This window comes from Pongo pygmaeus, chromosome X (assembly GCF_028885625.2).
Source record: "Pongo pygmaeus isolate AG05252 chromosome X, NHGRI_mPonPyg2-v2.0_pri, whole genome shotgun sequence".
NCBI classification, from domain to species: Eukaryota; Metazoa; Chordata; class Mammalia; order Primates; family Hominidae; genus Pongo; species Pongo pygmaeus.
Genome location: NC_072396.2, coordinates 111987616 through 112004055, shown reverse-complemented (window position 1 = coordinate 112004055; position 16440 = coordinate 111987616). Strand labels below are relative to the sequence as shown.

At 40.1% G+C, this 16440-nt stretch overlaps 1 protein-coding gene across 4 annotated transcripts in view; it reads right to left on the bottom strand.

Moving 5' to 3' along the window:
* Positions 1 to 16440, bottom strand: part of MID2 (midline 2) — a 104449-nt gene that overhangs the window by 66088 nt on the left and 21921 nt on the right. For all 4 annotated transcript variants that reach the window (XM_054472242.2, XM_054472239.2, XM_054472238.2 and 1 more), the window contains exon 3: positions 9368 to 9463. In XM_054472242.2, coding sequence (XP_054328217.1) covers positions 9368 to 9463 — 96 coding nt within the window. The remainder of the gene's footprint in view (positions 1 to 9367; positions 9464 to 16440) is intronic.

Here is a 16440-nt window from a genome sequence, read left to right as displayed (position 1 = left end):
TGCATCCCAGCTTACTTATGTGTGACCTTGAGTAAGGCATCTAATATCTCTGGCCTTCAAGTTCCTCACTTGCAAAATGGGAATATTAACCAGCTGTATCACAGGGTTGTCATAAACACTAAGTGAGATTAGAAATGATGTCTCTAGCACAGTGCCCAGAACAAATTATTCAAGTAAGATTCTGTTCCTCCCAATCCTTGCTTACCATACCACAGAGCTGGACTCCTCTAGACAGGCAGAGACAGTAAGGACATCTCAATGGCTGTGTGCCTATCTGCTGTGGTGATAGTTGTTTTCGTTTCAAGTCTGGGTTTTTAAAAAATGTGTTTGGTTTTGGTTGGGTTGATGGCAGGAGAGATTAGAGGTAAAAGTGGAACTGGAAACATTTCAAGGTATAGGATAAGCTTGATAGAGCCTTAGCTGAATTATTAGGATTCCATTAACTTTCCAAGAGCACACTGGAAATGGGGAATTTGGGTGGATTGTGAATATAGTGGAGCAAACAAGAGGAGCCAAAATTAAGCAGTGTTCTGGTCATTTAGTGAGTGACCTGGAATTTGAACACAGAAATGTGAACTAGAGGAGGGATGGGAAATGGGACTATAAGATAAGCTTCACTGTGCCAAAGGAAAAGTGCAAAAGTGGGATGAAAGTGCATTCCTATGTGAACTGTTTCGGCTATGAAGACATGACCACACCTGAAAGCTTACCTGCCCTATAGATGTGAGGGAGGAGGGCGAGGAAAACAATATTAATCCTAACTAATTTTATCCTTAAACCCTGTCATGTGTTAATACCCTCCAAGTATTTCAACTGCAACATTTAATGTCTTCAAAAATGTTACTTTACTGACATATATGAAGAATTGTCACAAAGTATTTTTTAAAAAGGATTGAATGCATTAGGTCTCTGAAAAATTATAAAGCACTTTCTTTTCTAGTATAAAAATAGGCTATGACCACACACTGGATTGCACAGTTAACTTAGGTTTTTCATCTATATTAAATGTCAATTGTTATATTCTTAATAAGATTGAATGTAATACTCTGAATTAGTCATTACAGTAGTATAAATGAATACACTGACTGGATCACTTCACTTATTTTCCATTTTTCATGGAAACAATTTTCTCCACCTATAATTCCACAGTGGTTTCAAACTAGGTATTTCATTTTCACAAGACACTAGCAGTTCAAATCTTTCTCAGGAGCTCTTAAGTCTGCTCCCCTTGCTCTTCCATCTCTCACAAAAATATTCACAGAACATTTTTGCTAATAAACATTTTAAATCGCAAATACAAAATTATAAAACTCTCTCTTTTTAAAATTACTAGAGATGAAAGCATTGACCCTCCCTAAAACTTTTCTTTTGGCTTTGCTTTTATAAAGGCAGTAATCAAGAAGAATTTGGGCAGGATAATGGGCAAATTTACTTAAGTATCAACACAAAGAATCTTCTGGATATTCTTGCAGAAGGGCAGTAAATGTTCCCTTACTAAATAAAATTTGTTTAAATTAGTAACTGCAAACTAGCAGCTTATTGAGCACAATAACCCTTTTTAGTCTATCACATCTGCAGAGTTACTGGTGGGCTATGTAGAGTCACATGGCCGAGATATCCAATATTTTTGCTACTGCAATTTCATTACCACTCCCTCTTCCCAAGAAAAGTTCTAGTTGATATATGTAAAATTTGAAATTGGTTATGAGTATTTGGGAATGATTGTTCTCCCCACTCTCAGAGATAGTGATAAAAAGCTTTGGAAGTCCTGAGGTCAGGGCTAGGAATCTCTGGCAAAATGTGTAGTGCCCAAAATTACTACTACTAGTACTACTGCTACTAGCAACTGTTCCTGCTATTACACCTCCTCTTCCTCTTTCTCCTTCTTTCCCTCCTCCTCCTCTTCCTCCTGCTACTATGACTAGTACTACCACCCCACCGTTTATTGAGCTTTGACTATATATGCCAGGCACAGTAGCAGGTACTTTACATGTATTGCCTTTCTCTTCAATGTATTATATTACTTTAAGTTTTATAGATGGTGAAACTGAGGCTCAGAAAAAGTATGTGTTCAAGGCTGCACAGCTAACATGACTCCTGTCTGTCCAACTCCAAAGCTGTCACAGCACACTGCCTCCCGAGATGTACATACCATTTTTAGGAGAGGCAAGTTGTAGAAACTAAGGCTACAGTGTCCTGGATTGGAGATAAAGCTGGACACCAAGTCAGGGAGGGAAGGGAAGCATATGTGGATAAACGCAGTGGATCTAGTGATTCCTATTGTTAACTCACCAGTAGCAGAATAATACACAAACAGAGCATTTATGAGTCTGACTTTTCTGCTCTTCGAAAGGATAATAACTACCACCTTATTTCTTGCTTCACCTTCGTGATCAAACTTCTTGCAACCTGCATTTCCTTTTGTTTGTTTGTTTGTTTGTCTGTTTTGAGACAGAGTTTCCCTCTTGTCGCCCAGGCTGGAGTGCAATGGCACGATCTCGGCTCACTGCAACCTCCACCTCCTGGGTTCAAGCAATTCTCCTGCCTCAGCCCCTTGAGTAGCTGGGATTACATGTGTCTACCACCACACCTGGCAAATTTTTGTATTTTTTGTAGAGACGGGGTTTCACCATGTTGGCCAGGCTGGTCTTGAACTCCAGACCCCAGGTGATCCACCCACCTCGGCCTCCCAAAGTGCTGGGATTACAGGCATGAGTCACCGCGCCCAGCCCTGCATTTCCTTATAACTTACTTTCTTCCTGACCTCTTTGAATTTATGTTCCATCTTCATATTTGCATAGAACCTTCTCCCTCAAAGATGACTAATGAAATCTTCTATGCCTCTGCTCCAATTGACTCATCAAATCTTCCACATTTTGAAGGCCTCTCCTTCCTCTGAGATTTTGATCCTCTGTTTTGGTTGGTTTTCCTTGTCTCTTGACTGCTCTTTGTTTCTCCTTTGCTGTCCTTTAGAATTCACATCCCTATCCCATACCCCTTGCTCACTACAAGTCATCCTCACAATGGGTCCAGGAACCACCAGTGATTAACAAGAGACATCCAAGTGGCATGTACCTTGGCCTTGCAAAACAACGTGTAATGGAGTGGTCAGGGGCACAGGCTCCAGAGCTAAAGTGCCTGTATTCAAATCCCCACTCTCTTACCTACCAGTGGCATGAACTTGGCAAAACACTTAAATATTTCTTTATCTCTGTTTACCTGTAAAGTAGGGGTATTAACAGTGTCTATCTCACAGACCTGTTGTGAGAATTAAATGAGTTAACACATACTAAGCACTCAGCTGGAACAGAGGAAATCCTCAGTAAGTGTTACTTATTATTGTAGTCTTTAAGATAATAATGTCTAAACCTTTGATTTTTTTCCACAAATGAATAATTTACTTTTGATATTTAATTTTCAAAATGCACAGCATTCTTTAGTAATCTCCTCAAAAGCACCACAGTCTTTCTGTTTATTTTTGGAAAGTCAGTTTGTTATTGTATTGTGAGTGACAAACAATTGGGTTGGAGATTTGTCACAGGCCCTCTTTTCAATCTATACATTCTCCATGGCTTTAAGTGCTACTTAGATGCTAATAACTTCCAAGTATATCCCTTTCCCAGACCTCTCTCTTGACCTCTAAATCCAGCTAGCCAGCTTTCTACTGGACATTTCCTACCTGCCTTTCTGACCCAGAGAACAATAAACCTTGCAGGTCTAAAAATAACTCCTTTTATATTTCTTAACCTAGTTAAAGGCCATAAACCCATTTGGTCACCTAAACCAGAACCCTGTGGATCATCATAGTATTTCTTCTCCCTCACTCCTTCACCCATTAACTGATTACCAATTAATACTGATCCACCTCCTAAAAATGTTTTGAATTTATCCCTTCTTCCCTAATCCTACTGCCACTGTCTCAAACTGGGCCTTCATCTCTCCCTGGATCAGTAAAAATCTAATTCGTCTCTTTGTCCTCACTTTTTACCCTGGACCCTTGACCTTTGCTCCATACTCCATACTACAGCCATAGCAATCCTTCTTAAATGTAGATTTTATTCAGTTATTCACCTGCTTAAAATCCTTCCATAGCTCCCCAGACTTCTCAGGTTAAAGTCTAAACACCTATACATGGCCTACAAGGCTCTTCATTATCTGGGCCCAAGCTACTTACTTCACCATACTCGCCTCTTGCAATCTCATGTCTTACATTCTGGCCAAGCCAAACTTCTGATAGTTCCCTGAACGTCTCCATGCTGATCACCCTTCTGTGTTCTTGCATGTGGTCCCCTTCACTCCCTTATCTCATTTTTATTGGCAAAATTCTACTCTCATTTCAAGATAACTCATTTTTTTTTCCATTCTGCAGCCTTTCCTAAGTTTTTCAGGCAGGCCTGAGTGTTTCCTCCTCCATGCTAACTTGTCATCATGCATTGACATTCATTACAGTAATTATCACTTCACATTCTATTTGCCATTTTACCTGTCAGGTTCTCAGCCAGTCTGTGTGTTCCTTGAGGGCAGGTGCCATTTCCTAGTTATCTGTATACACTCAGTGCTTAAGGCACCATTTTCCCCATAAAATGTGCTCATTTACACCTCCACTAATACCTCTGCTTTCTGTCTCTCCAGAGGGAGTAATTTTTTTTCTCCTTCAACATTTGGCTAAAATGCATTTTCTCCATTAAATTTTCCAATTATACTAATTTCACTGACTGCTCCTTAAAGAGGGCTCCACCAACAAATGTATTTGTGCTCTAATGGTGTAAATTCTATTCTTTCTTCTAGCTCAACCACCCTAAAATATTTAAGGATCATCTGCTGAAATCATCCATAGCAGTGTTTTTTAAATTAATTTATTTTAAAATATTTATATTTTATGCTTGGAGAAGCAGCCAGACATCTATTACATAAACTCCAATATTCTTGCTCTTCCCAAACTAAATATCCTTCCAATGGGCAATAAGAGCAGAAAGAAGAGAATACCAGCCCATCTAAAGTTTGAACTCTAAAGAGAAAGACTTCCAAAAGTGAATGAAGCTAAGACCTAGTAGCAAGACAGAAAGCTGAAATTCCCCAGACTAAGGGAAACCTCTCCCTCTCTTCCAACTCATCTCCTTTCTTTCTTCTTTCTCCTAATGCTGAAGAGCAGTGCCATCCAGCTCTTTAAAAGGATTGAGAAGAGCCAGAAGGAAATCAACCTGCCCATGGAGCTTCTGGGATGGATTAAGCCGTTGTATCACAGCAGTTCTGGAAAGAAGAAAAAGGTGGCACACAAAATATACAGGAAAGTGCTTTAATGTACTCAGTGTCCTAAAAGCTAAGAACAAGACTAAATAAGTAAAATTGAAAGGGCTATACTACATTCATTTGTATTTTCTGCACTGCATGCTGCTCTATAAATACTCCTTCTCACTATATACCGTGTTTTCCCTAACTAGACTGAAAGTTCCCTGGAGGTCATCAACCACATATATTTCTTTTGTAGCCCCCAAATTGCCCGCCACACTGAGTACACAGTGTATGCTCAATAAATGCTGTTGACCAACTGATTACTAAGTATTTAACTATATTTGTCCCTCGCTATGTTTTAGAATGCCTATTATTCACAGAACCATGGAGTATTGGAAGCGAAGAGGAAGTATTCATCTGTTGGTATACATTTTCCCTTGGCTATGCATTATACAGAGGTTTCCTTTGGAAATGTAAACAAAGGATGCCTGATGAGCCAGGACAAAGAACTATATATAGAGATCAAGTGGCTATCGTAGCAAGGTCAAAGCATGCCCTTCCTTAATTAGATTAAAGGGAGTCTTGGAGCTGCCTCTACCTCCTTCCCATGCTCTCTAGCCCCAACAGAAAACATTTTCCAACCACCCATCTACTGAATTCTGAAAGCTTCAGCAGCAATTATAACAAGCTACATTACCATAGAAGTCGGCTAACAAATCTGTAGTGATCTTAATCTCTGTTTCTGTTATAATAGGAAGACTGCAGCTTTGTTTACTTTCTGAGGAGAATAGAGAACAGGGAGAAAGAACCATGATAGGGAGGCAGTATTTATGACCCTTTTATGAAAAGTCAATTTGTGACAAAAACATTTGCAGACAATAAAGAAGGGGAACAGGTTTGACAGGAAAATACCCTATTCCAGTTGTCTCAGAAGCGCCTTAGCTGGTATCCTCCGCCCCCGCCCAATGTGAAATGCCTGGTATACACTGTGAATATAGTCATTCCCTGTAGATGAATCTGGATTACATACAATGAAAAAATTCCAAATCACCCATCAGTGTCTGACTTTCATGACTGACAGTATTCTACTATACATTTCATTTTCTACTGTATTTATAAGCATTTATGAAGTCTCAAGTCCCTTCATTAACTAGATTTCTAATCCTCAGGTTTGTCCTGAAGGCTTTTGGAGAGACAGGCTCTGTGTTGAATGAGGATAATAAGTAACCTGGATTCACCATATTATTAAGAGGAAGTTGGCCGGCCCGGTGGCTCATGCCTGTAATCCTAGCACTTTGGGAGGCCAAGGCGGGTGGATTGCCTGAGCTCAGGAGTTCAAGACCAGCCTGGGCAACACGGTGAAACCACGTCTCTACTAAAATACAAGAAATTAGCCGGGCACGGTGGCGTGTGCCTGTAATCCCAGCTACTCGGGAGGCTGAGATGGGAGAATCGCTTGAACCTAGGAGGCAGAGGTTGCAGTGAGCTGAGATTGTGCCACTGCACTCTAGCCTGGGCAACAGAGCGAGACTCCATCTCAAAAAAAAAAAAAAAAAGAGGAAGTTAAGGGCACATCCCTAACCTTTCAGAATGGATGATGTCATAGAAGACAGAAATGGCTTTCCATAAGCCATCCTGTAGGGTCCCTGTCATCAAAGACAAAATCCTAAACCCAATAAACTATGAAGTTAAATCCCAAAATACATTCTCACTCTCAACAATATCTCACTATTCTTTCCCAGTTCTCAATTAATGTTTATATTCAGTTGTCTGTATTTCTTGCACATGTGTATCCACATCAGGGTGGATTTTTGCAGCATGTAAGCCCTCAGAGGGTAGATACTGTGCCTATGCTGTTTTCTTTATACCTGATACAATGCCAGGCATAAAAAAGGATTAGTAAAAGTAGACCTTTTGTGTATCCAGAGCTGACAGTGGCCTACAGGATCGGATTTAGCAAGCATCCATAAAAGAAAACTTCTTGAATATCTACGGTATGGGCTACTCTTTCCCCTTACTCTATTTGCATGTGGCAGCACTAGTGTCACCTCATTAAGACTCAAGCAAGAATACTAACTTCAGGACGTAACTGTTAAAACACTGCTTGTTACCTAAAAAGCCAAAGTGGGTCCTTCCCTATTAACACAATGATGGATTGTTTTATGAGACTTGTCACTTAAAAAAAGAGTAGGGCCCTGAACATAAAGGTTTGATTGGCAGGATGGGCTGGGAAAGGTTGGAACAGGCTATGTTTGGGTGAGGCTGGCCAGGGTCATAAGCTCTTCAGAGTGGGAAGATGAGTCCTTAGAGAGGTCCTAAAGTGAATGAGCTATAAAAATAAACTGCTTACTTTGCTATTTTCACTACAACTTGTTCTGTACTTAACAGTCTTTTTGATGAGAACAAGGAAGGTGATTATAATTTCTAACCTCATTTTATTCACTATTAGCTGTTACTCTATATTCAATCATGCAAATTCTAAATCAAGGGATCTCTTATCTTATCTCCTGCTTACAATACTCCCTTGTCCCTTTGCCAGTGTGGATGTCTTACACTGTAATCTAACAGCATAATGAGAAACTTTGACAGAGTGGAACATTAGAGGGATTCTGATTAGCTGAAAGCCACTTTGAAATACTTTATATTTTGTTTCTCCCTTCTTGGAAAGAATAAGCCAGGAGAGAAAAAGAATAGAATAAAGAAAGTAACCATTCACAGCATCATGACCTGTGATACCTAGAAAGAAGTTGGAGGTCATGTTATCAGTTCAACTCTTCATTTTATAGGTAAGAACACTGAAACTGAGAAGCTAAATGACTTAGATTCATACCACCACTTCATGGAAGAGCCAAGTCTAGAGCACAATTTTCCAAATCACACTCTAGCGCTCTTTCTTTTCATTCCTTATGCTTCTTCCCTAATCCCCCACTTCATTTTACAGTCTCATATCTGAGTTTAACCAGTACTCTATGGACCCTACATACAGCACCACTCTCTTCCACAAATGAAGTGCCCAGCAGGGATTAAATTTCTATGGTATGCTCATCATACAAGTACACTCTACTTGAAGAAACTCAATACTTAAAGAAATCCAAATGATTGAGGGTCAGAAGGTTACTCATATAATAAGAGGATTCTTTGCCTTACAAGAAGATTCTCCACAGTCTCTTAAATAGGAATCTATAGATTGGATTAAGAGATGAGATCTTAATAAAATTGAAATAAAATAAACTTGAACTGTTACATTTGTCTGTCATACAAGTAAGATTAGAACCAGACTATCAGGTTCTAAATAGAATTAGAAACATTTTTATCCAACCACTGCCCATGAGGAATCCTATAATATTTTACCCAACCCTGTTTAGACTTGAAGCCCTACCATCAGCTCTTCAACAAAATCAACACAAAACCAAATGGTATAAGTTTAATGCTCTTGAGAAAGAGAAATAACATCTTTATTTTATTATGTCCATTTAAGAAGAGGTCAGCTCTTCTTCTAAGCTCTGCTCTAAGATTTGATGTAGATGACAATTGATGAAAATCTCACACTTTACAGCACTTTACAATTTACAACTTTAAGATAGATATGATTTGTTGATGACAAGAATAAGTGGAAAGGTAATGAGTGAGGACCAGGTGGGGTGCATGGTATAGATAGGACCATGGGCAGGGGATGAAGAGGGGGAGAGGCTAGAAAGAGGAGAAGCAGTCCTGATAATATTGTTACAGAAACAATATTGTGCTGAATTAACCTCACCATACCCCAAGGACCCAGGATTTCCAACTTCCCTATGACACCCCAGTAATCTCTTTAAGGAGTGATAATGTTCAGTTTGATGATGGATGAAGCACACTTCACGTCTGATTTTCATACTGCCTGCTGTTTGGAAAGGAAAATAGGTTGCCCCTTGAACTATTATCCCCCCACCATCCATCACCACCATCTATTCTTTTTAAACCGTAGGTTTCTGACACTGTTTTTGGAACAAGCATCCTAAAGAAATGAGACTTTCTAGAACTGCCATTCAGTCCTTCATTCCAAATGACTGGGCTACACTCTGACAAAACTGAAGTCCTCCCAAAGGGTCACCCATTTCAGGTCCTCTGAAAAATCACAAATGTTTCTGTTACATACCTCAACCTGCTGGCAGATCTGTATTAGTTTGGCCATTTGATTTTCTAGTTCACTGTTGCGCTTAACCAGGTTGGTGAGGTTCATCTCCAGAGTTTGCTGTCATCGCAGAGAGTATGAATCCAGAGGGGAACAGAGAAGAGGGGAAAAAAGAACCATGAGCTTGAGAACCAATGTCATGTGAAAATCGGTTAGTCAGTAGACAAATGTTTCAAAGATTCATTTAGCATCTGCCATGAGCCAAGCACTAATCTAGGTACAAATTAATAATGCTGTACATTTGCTCATTATTGGGGAAAATATGACATTCATGACTTTGTGGATGTGGGAATTTATTGACATTAAAGAAACCTTATGTTTTAGATTATATCTTTAACTTTTCAAAATATTTCATAGGCAATATCTCATTTCGCTCTCATAGTAATCCCACAACATATGAAGAACAGATATTATTATCTCTTTTCCAGATGAGTAGACTAAGAAAACTATTACACATGTTCCTCAACTTATGATGCAGTTATGTTCTAGAGAGGGCATTTTCAACAAGAAATTTTCAACTTATGATGGACTTATCCAGATGTAACCCCAACATAAGTCAAGAAGCATACTGAACGCATATCACTTTCACACCACTGTCAAATTGAAAAATCGTAAGTTGAACTATGGTAATTCAGGGACCGTCTGTAATTATTGAACGATTGCCAGACACTATGCCAGGCAATTTCATATATACTATTTAAAAACCATAACAATCCCACAAAGTAGAAGATGCTAGTATTTTACAAATGGGAGTACCAAGCTTCAAAGTGGAGTTAAAGTATTTTGCACAGTCATATTACTAGCATGTGCAAAACTAGGACTGGAACCCTTGTATCCAGCCCTCAGTCACAGTTTTGCTGCAGTATTGCATGATTTTTTTTGTTTTTGATTATAATATTTTATATTTATCAGTAGGGTCCTTCAGGAAAAAAAGAGTATTTTGAGTGTGGAATTCATCAAAATCTAGCATTGTATCTCACAGCTTTCCTTCTTTGGCACCGGGGCTTCCCTCACAAGAGAGGCAGGGCTTCAAAATGCAAAGCCTGACTGTATCAAGAGAGGACATCAGCCAGGCACAGTGGTTCACGCCTGTAATCCCAGCACTTTGGGAGGCTGAGGTGGGCAGATCGCTTGAGCCCAGGAGTTCAAGACCAGCTTGGGCAGCACAACAAAACCACATCTCAACAAAAAATGCAAAATTTAGTTGGGCGTGGTGGCATGCACCTATAGTTCCAGTGACTCAGGAGGCTGAGGTGGGAGGATCACTTGACCCTAGAAGGCAGAGGTTGCAGTGAGCCAGGATCACACCACTGCACTCCAGCCTGGGTGACAGAGTGAGACCCTATCTCAATAAATAAATATTTTAAAAAGAGAAGATATCCATTGCTTATCATCGTTTACTGGTACATAGATTCTTTCAGGTACATATTAGGGGTACTTTGCAGATCTGTTGAATATAATGTTGTCACAACAGTAGCCAGAATTCTAGCATGTTTTCAGTTGAGCAAGCTACTGTTTCCCATTCCTTATGTGAAAAAGAGTATCATTTCACTCTAGATTAATCATGGGCTTTTTTATTTCTCCCCACTCCCAAGTCTTTCAGCCCTGGTAGCTGCTTTTCCTCTAAGACTCACCCCAATATCTACTTCTCTCTCACCCACTATCCCAATACCCCATAAAGTCTGTTCCAAATGTAATACCCCAACTTACTGGCCCTCATTCTGCTAGCATTCCTTCCCTCATTCATGTTAAGTGCTACACTGCTATCTCCATTGTTCCTATGTTTTGTAGTTCAAAGTTCATGCTTTTGAAAAAGTGGATGGGGGGATGTGGGAGAGAGAGGGAACTTGAAGGAAAAGAAGGGATTTGTGTACTTGACCCCTTTCCTGTCTGCTAAGTACCTGTAGCTCCTTAATATATTTGGCACTGTTCCCATGAATAGATGGATATATTCACATAGATACATGTGTTTGCAGGCTGGGTAGTGTGATTTCACATTTTCTCAAACTGGATTATGAGGACCAGCTGAACCCTTGCTTCCCTTCCTGCCAGGTCTCTCTTGGCTTCCTTGGCTTTATTCCCATGGAAGTGATTTTTCACCATTTATTCTATTTTTCTTGTGTTGGGGCACAATGTCTCCCCTGACCTCCTTTAATCCCACTACCATCTCAATCTGCGGTCTTCTTGGCAAAGAAAAGGGGAAGGAAGAAGAATACAGGAAGCAATCATTGATTTGGACATGATCTCTAAGCTAAATTGATGTCAGAGGAATAAAAGAAGTGGCAGTTCAGAAATTTAATACAAAAATGTATTGAACACCTACTCTGCTCAAGGTACAGTGACTTCACAGATAAAGAGGAAGTAAAATTAAGATGGGTCTTGAAGGATAAACAGAATTTTAATAGACAGAGATGCATGGGGGCAGGATGTTCCAGGCACAAGGAATGTAATGAGAAAAGTACAAAGAAATAAGGCCATGAGCAGTGGGTGGCTCATACCTGTAATCCCAGCACTTTGGGAGACCGAGGTGGGTGGATCACCTGAGGTCAGGAGTTCAAGACCAGCCTGGCCAACATGGTGAAACCTCGTCTCTACTAAAAATACAAAAATTTGCCAGGTGTGGTGGTAGACACATGTAATCCCAGCTACTCAAGGGGCTGAGGCAGGAGAATCACTTGAACCCCAGAGGCAGAGGTTGCAGTGAGCCGAGATCGCACTATTGCACTCCAGCCTGGGCAAAAAGAGCGAAACTCTGTCTCAAAAAAATAATAAATAAATAAATAAAAAGTATAAAGAAACAAAATATATGGCATATTCAGGGAATAGTAGTTTCATTTGGCTAGAATGGAGGGTAGAAACAGAGTAGTGGGGGACGCAGCTGCAAATGGAGATCAAAGTCCTGTTATAAAGGTCTTAAGTGCCTAGATAAGGAGTTTGTAGTTTCTTTGTTTGTTTGTTTGTTGTTGTGGTTGTTGTTGTTTGCACTGAGGACTTACCAAAAGCTGTTGAGCAAGGTAATGGCATAATCAGGGTTGCATTTAGGAGATTAACCTAGCAGCAGTATGTGGGGCAGACTGAAATAGGAAAGCCCAGGGCAGGGGGTAGGGGAAGGACACCGGTTAGAAGAAGGCTGCAGTATTCAAGGCCGTAGGGTAATGCAAGTCTGGGCCAAACTGAGGATAATTGAAAGAAATGTGTTTCAAGAAAGGATTTGTCACTGTCAAATATGCGGAGAATTCAAGAAATATGAGGATTGATAAAAGGCAGCTGGATTTGGTAATTAGAGGTCACAGATGACCTTTTGAAAAGGTGTTTCAGTAGGGTTTTAGAAGAATTTGTGAAATCCTGAGGTTAGAGTATGGTGTAGTGACAAAGTAGAGGCTGCAAGTCTAGACTCCTCTTCAAAAATTTGGCCGTAAGGTGAATATAATAACTCTGTAGTGGGATGAAAGGGTCTAGCTTGAGTTAGGCAGTGGGAATTGGTAGTGAACCCAGTTGATAATTTTCTCTAGCAGTGGCCCAAATTCCTATCAATGGAAATTCCATGTATCACAAATGAATATATTGATATATTAGGCAAATATAATGTAGATTGATGAACGCCAAGCAAATACAATATTAGAAATTTGTGTTTCCAACCGTAATGCATTTCCATTCAAACATGGGATTCCATGAGGATAATGTTTTTAACAAGTACCTCAACCTGTTGCAACACTGGTCACAAAACTGATATCTCATAAATAATTCACAGTACAGAGCAGGACATAGCAAAATCTCTGCTATGTGTTCCTCTTTTGTGGCCCAGAACTGAGACTCGCGGCTTCTATAAAGCCACTGAAAACAAAAATTAGGGCTGAACACATAATTTGAGGTCTGGTTAGACTATGTGCCTTGAGTTACCATCACAAAATTATGGCAAATGGTTAGTTTGCTTTGCCCCCCTAGCAATTTGCAGAATGCCAGCACATGTTAACAACACGGAGCTAGAACTGACAAGATGACTCTAATTTCAACCTTACTTCATTAATATGAAAATGCTTTGAAAAATAAATCTTTGGCTAATGAAAACACCATCTGTTGATGGCTTTTTGCCACTGTTTTCTTACAATATGAGACATAATTTGAGGAAAACACCGAACATTTACTTACTCATTTCCTATTCATTTACAAGGAATTAAAGCCTCCTCTCAAATTGGAATTTATTCTCAATAATGAACATATGCAAAGGGAAACAGAGAATTGAAGCGATTATGCAATCTAAGGAAGTCACTCTTTCCTTATCATGCCTAGCACTGACAAATCATTTAGAACAAAAAATTCTGGGCCACTCTAGGTTTGAATAATTTGATTGATTTGGCCAAGTAATTATCTTGTCTGTACTCTGGCTGAGTAAACAAAGAGGGTGTGTGTGTGTGGTGTGTGTGTGTGTGTGGATGTGTGTGTCTAAAATCTCTTTATATAAAAGTAAACATGTCTCTTCGTTGTTGTTCAGTTTTGAAATATTGGTGTGTTTTGCTCTGCTCCTGTGCAATGTAGTTAATGGCTGGGCCAGGTTCCTTATGTTCAAGCCCAGTTAGTGCAACTTTCTCAGGACAGTTGAACCGTGACAGCAAGAGAGCCAAAGTGGCAGGGGAGATTGGAATGGAGATATCTGCTGGTAGGAAACAGGACAGGAGGTTGGCAGGCAGGGGGCAGGATGAAGCTCCCATTTCCTGCTGCAAGAGGTTACCTCTGGGTCTTTGTGTGCTTCCCTTTTATGGGTGTTACAGAAGTCATTTTAGTTTATGAAACTGTGAGACCTTCTTCACCTCCAGATGACTACATCATGCTAGCTCACACAAAATTGTACATGTGTCTAAACAGCACAAAGTAAGGGAAAGATTTGGCTGATTTGCATAACAGATTTTAAAAGGCCTCAGTTAGCTAAATTGGCAGTCTACACTGATTCCATTTTTACCCAAGTTTTACTTCATTTGTGTTGTATAGATTAGGCCTCTTTGTGTTCTCTTATTCCCTTCCCAAAGAGGAAAATGTTTTGCCATCTGAGAAAGCTGGGCACAGGCTATTCTTCTTCCAGACAGCATCCCATTAACAGAAATGGCTTCTTCAACCCTCTCAAATAATTGCTGTTTTTTTTTTTTTCACTTCTCTAGACACAGATTATTTCAGGTAACTTTCTCATTGGCTCCCTCAAGAAAACTAGCCATACATCAAGACACCACCTCTTTATTAAAGCGAGGTAGATTACCCCATTATGGCACAAACTGGACCATGATCTCCATTTGTCATACTCCATGAAGGCGTATGTATTCGCACATATATGAGCACTCCTACACACATCAACCTGACACAATAAGTACTGAAGCCTAAAAGGGGGTGTAATCTGTATTAGTTCTATTGAAACATATTATTTCCATTGAAACATGGCACTGTCATAGAATGTCTGTATTCTCTCTTGCTGTCTAAAAGGTACAAGGGGAATATTATCTAAACCTAGACAAGATCCTGACTGCTTTTATGCGGGAATTGAACCTTGGGGTGAGCATAGGAAGGGGAGAAGTGAAATAGGGCAGAAAGGCCAATTCACCCCAAACCTGAGTCTTCCTGATTGACAGAAGACAACTTCATCTTTAAAAATAATCTGAGCCAGTGGCCCCATTACTATTCTTTGACATGCTCTTTTTTGACATCCTGTCTATGCACCGACATTTTCAGCTCTTCCAAAAGCCAGAAGCCAGAATCTTCACATGCTTTTAGGGTCACAGTCTGCTTTCTTTTTTTAACTGCTTGTCTTAAAATACTTACTTTGCTTTTGCTTCAGTCTGTCACTTTATGTATCAATTACATATGGCCTCTCAACAACAGAACACGCCATCTGGTTCACAAACTGAAACCCACACCCTTATGCCAGAATTTATTCTTTCCCCAAACATTTATTTGCTGTTGTATAGACACAGGCTACGTCTCAGAATGAGATTAAGGTGATATACTGGATGTATATCACATAGGTCTACTCTACTTGAGGTTTGTTACAGAATAACCTGACCCTCAAGCCAGGTGAAAGACTTGCCATCTTTTCAAAAGGCTCTGCGATCATCCAGCTGAGACCCACACCTCCCCCACTCTCCTTATCAGAAATGCTGCCCAAACCTTCCCATATTCTTTTCTTTCCCCCATCTTCAGGTGCATAGCATGATTATATCTGTAGCTCAAATGGATACATTATTATTTGGACATTCTAAAAGTAAACCTGTACTAAAAACTTAAATCTAGTGTTTATTTTGATAGCCCTCAGACTAGTGAGCCAAAGCCAACTCTACTTTCCTGGAGGACTCAGGGTTGTATTCCACTTGCACTATTCCTCTTCACTTCCTGCCTCTCATACACATCCCCCTCTTTCTCTTTCAACTTCTATTCCTTCATGCCTAATTTCTAGACCATGAGTGTTCTGCAAGACTCAATCCTTGGCCTTTGCTCAGCTCACTACTGCATGGCTCTACCACCACGCTGAGGACTCCCAAGTCTATTTCTCCAGACCCAATCTTTCAGCCACTGGGAAAGCCTAAATTTTAACCCCTTCTGGACACTTGCCCTTTCAGTTCTGAGAGACCCCCATGCTCTCTGTCCTCCAGATGTTTCAACAAATTCTTTTCTCCTGACTAGAGCACTCCCCTTCCCTGCCTCAACTCCTGTTCCCTAACAGGGCATTCAAAAACCCACCCAAATTCTATCTTGCTATTCCTCCTATACTCTGTAACAGCCCCTGTTCTTCCACTGTCATTGCACTTACCACACCATCTCATAACTGTGTCGTTAATTATCTGCCTCCCCACACTAACCTGAGAGCTCCATCAGGGTTGAGGCTGTGCTTTCTTAATCACTGTAACCCTAATACCTATCCTGGTGCCTGCCACCTAATAGATGTTCAAGAAATGTTTGATGAATGAATGATTGTTAAATGACCCACAATCACATCAGACTCAAATCTAAGGTCAACGCATCCCCAAAAAACTGCCACCCCTTCCTAATTTCATTTT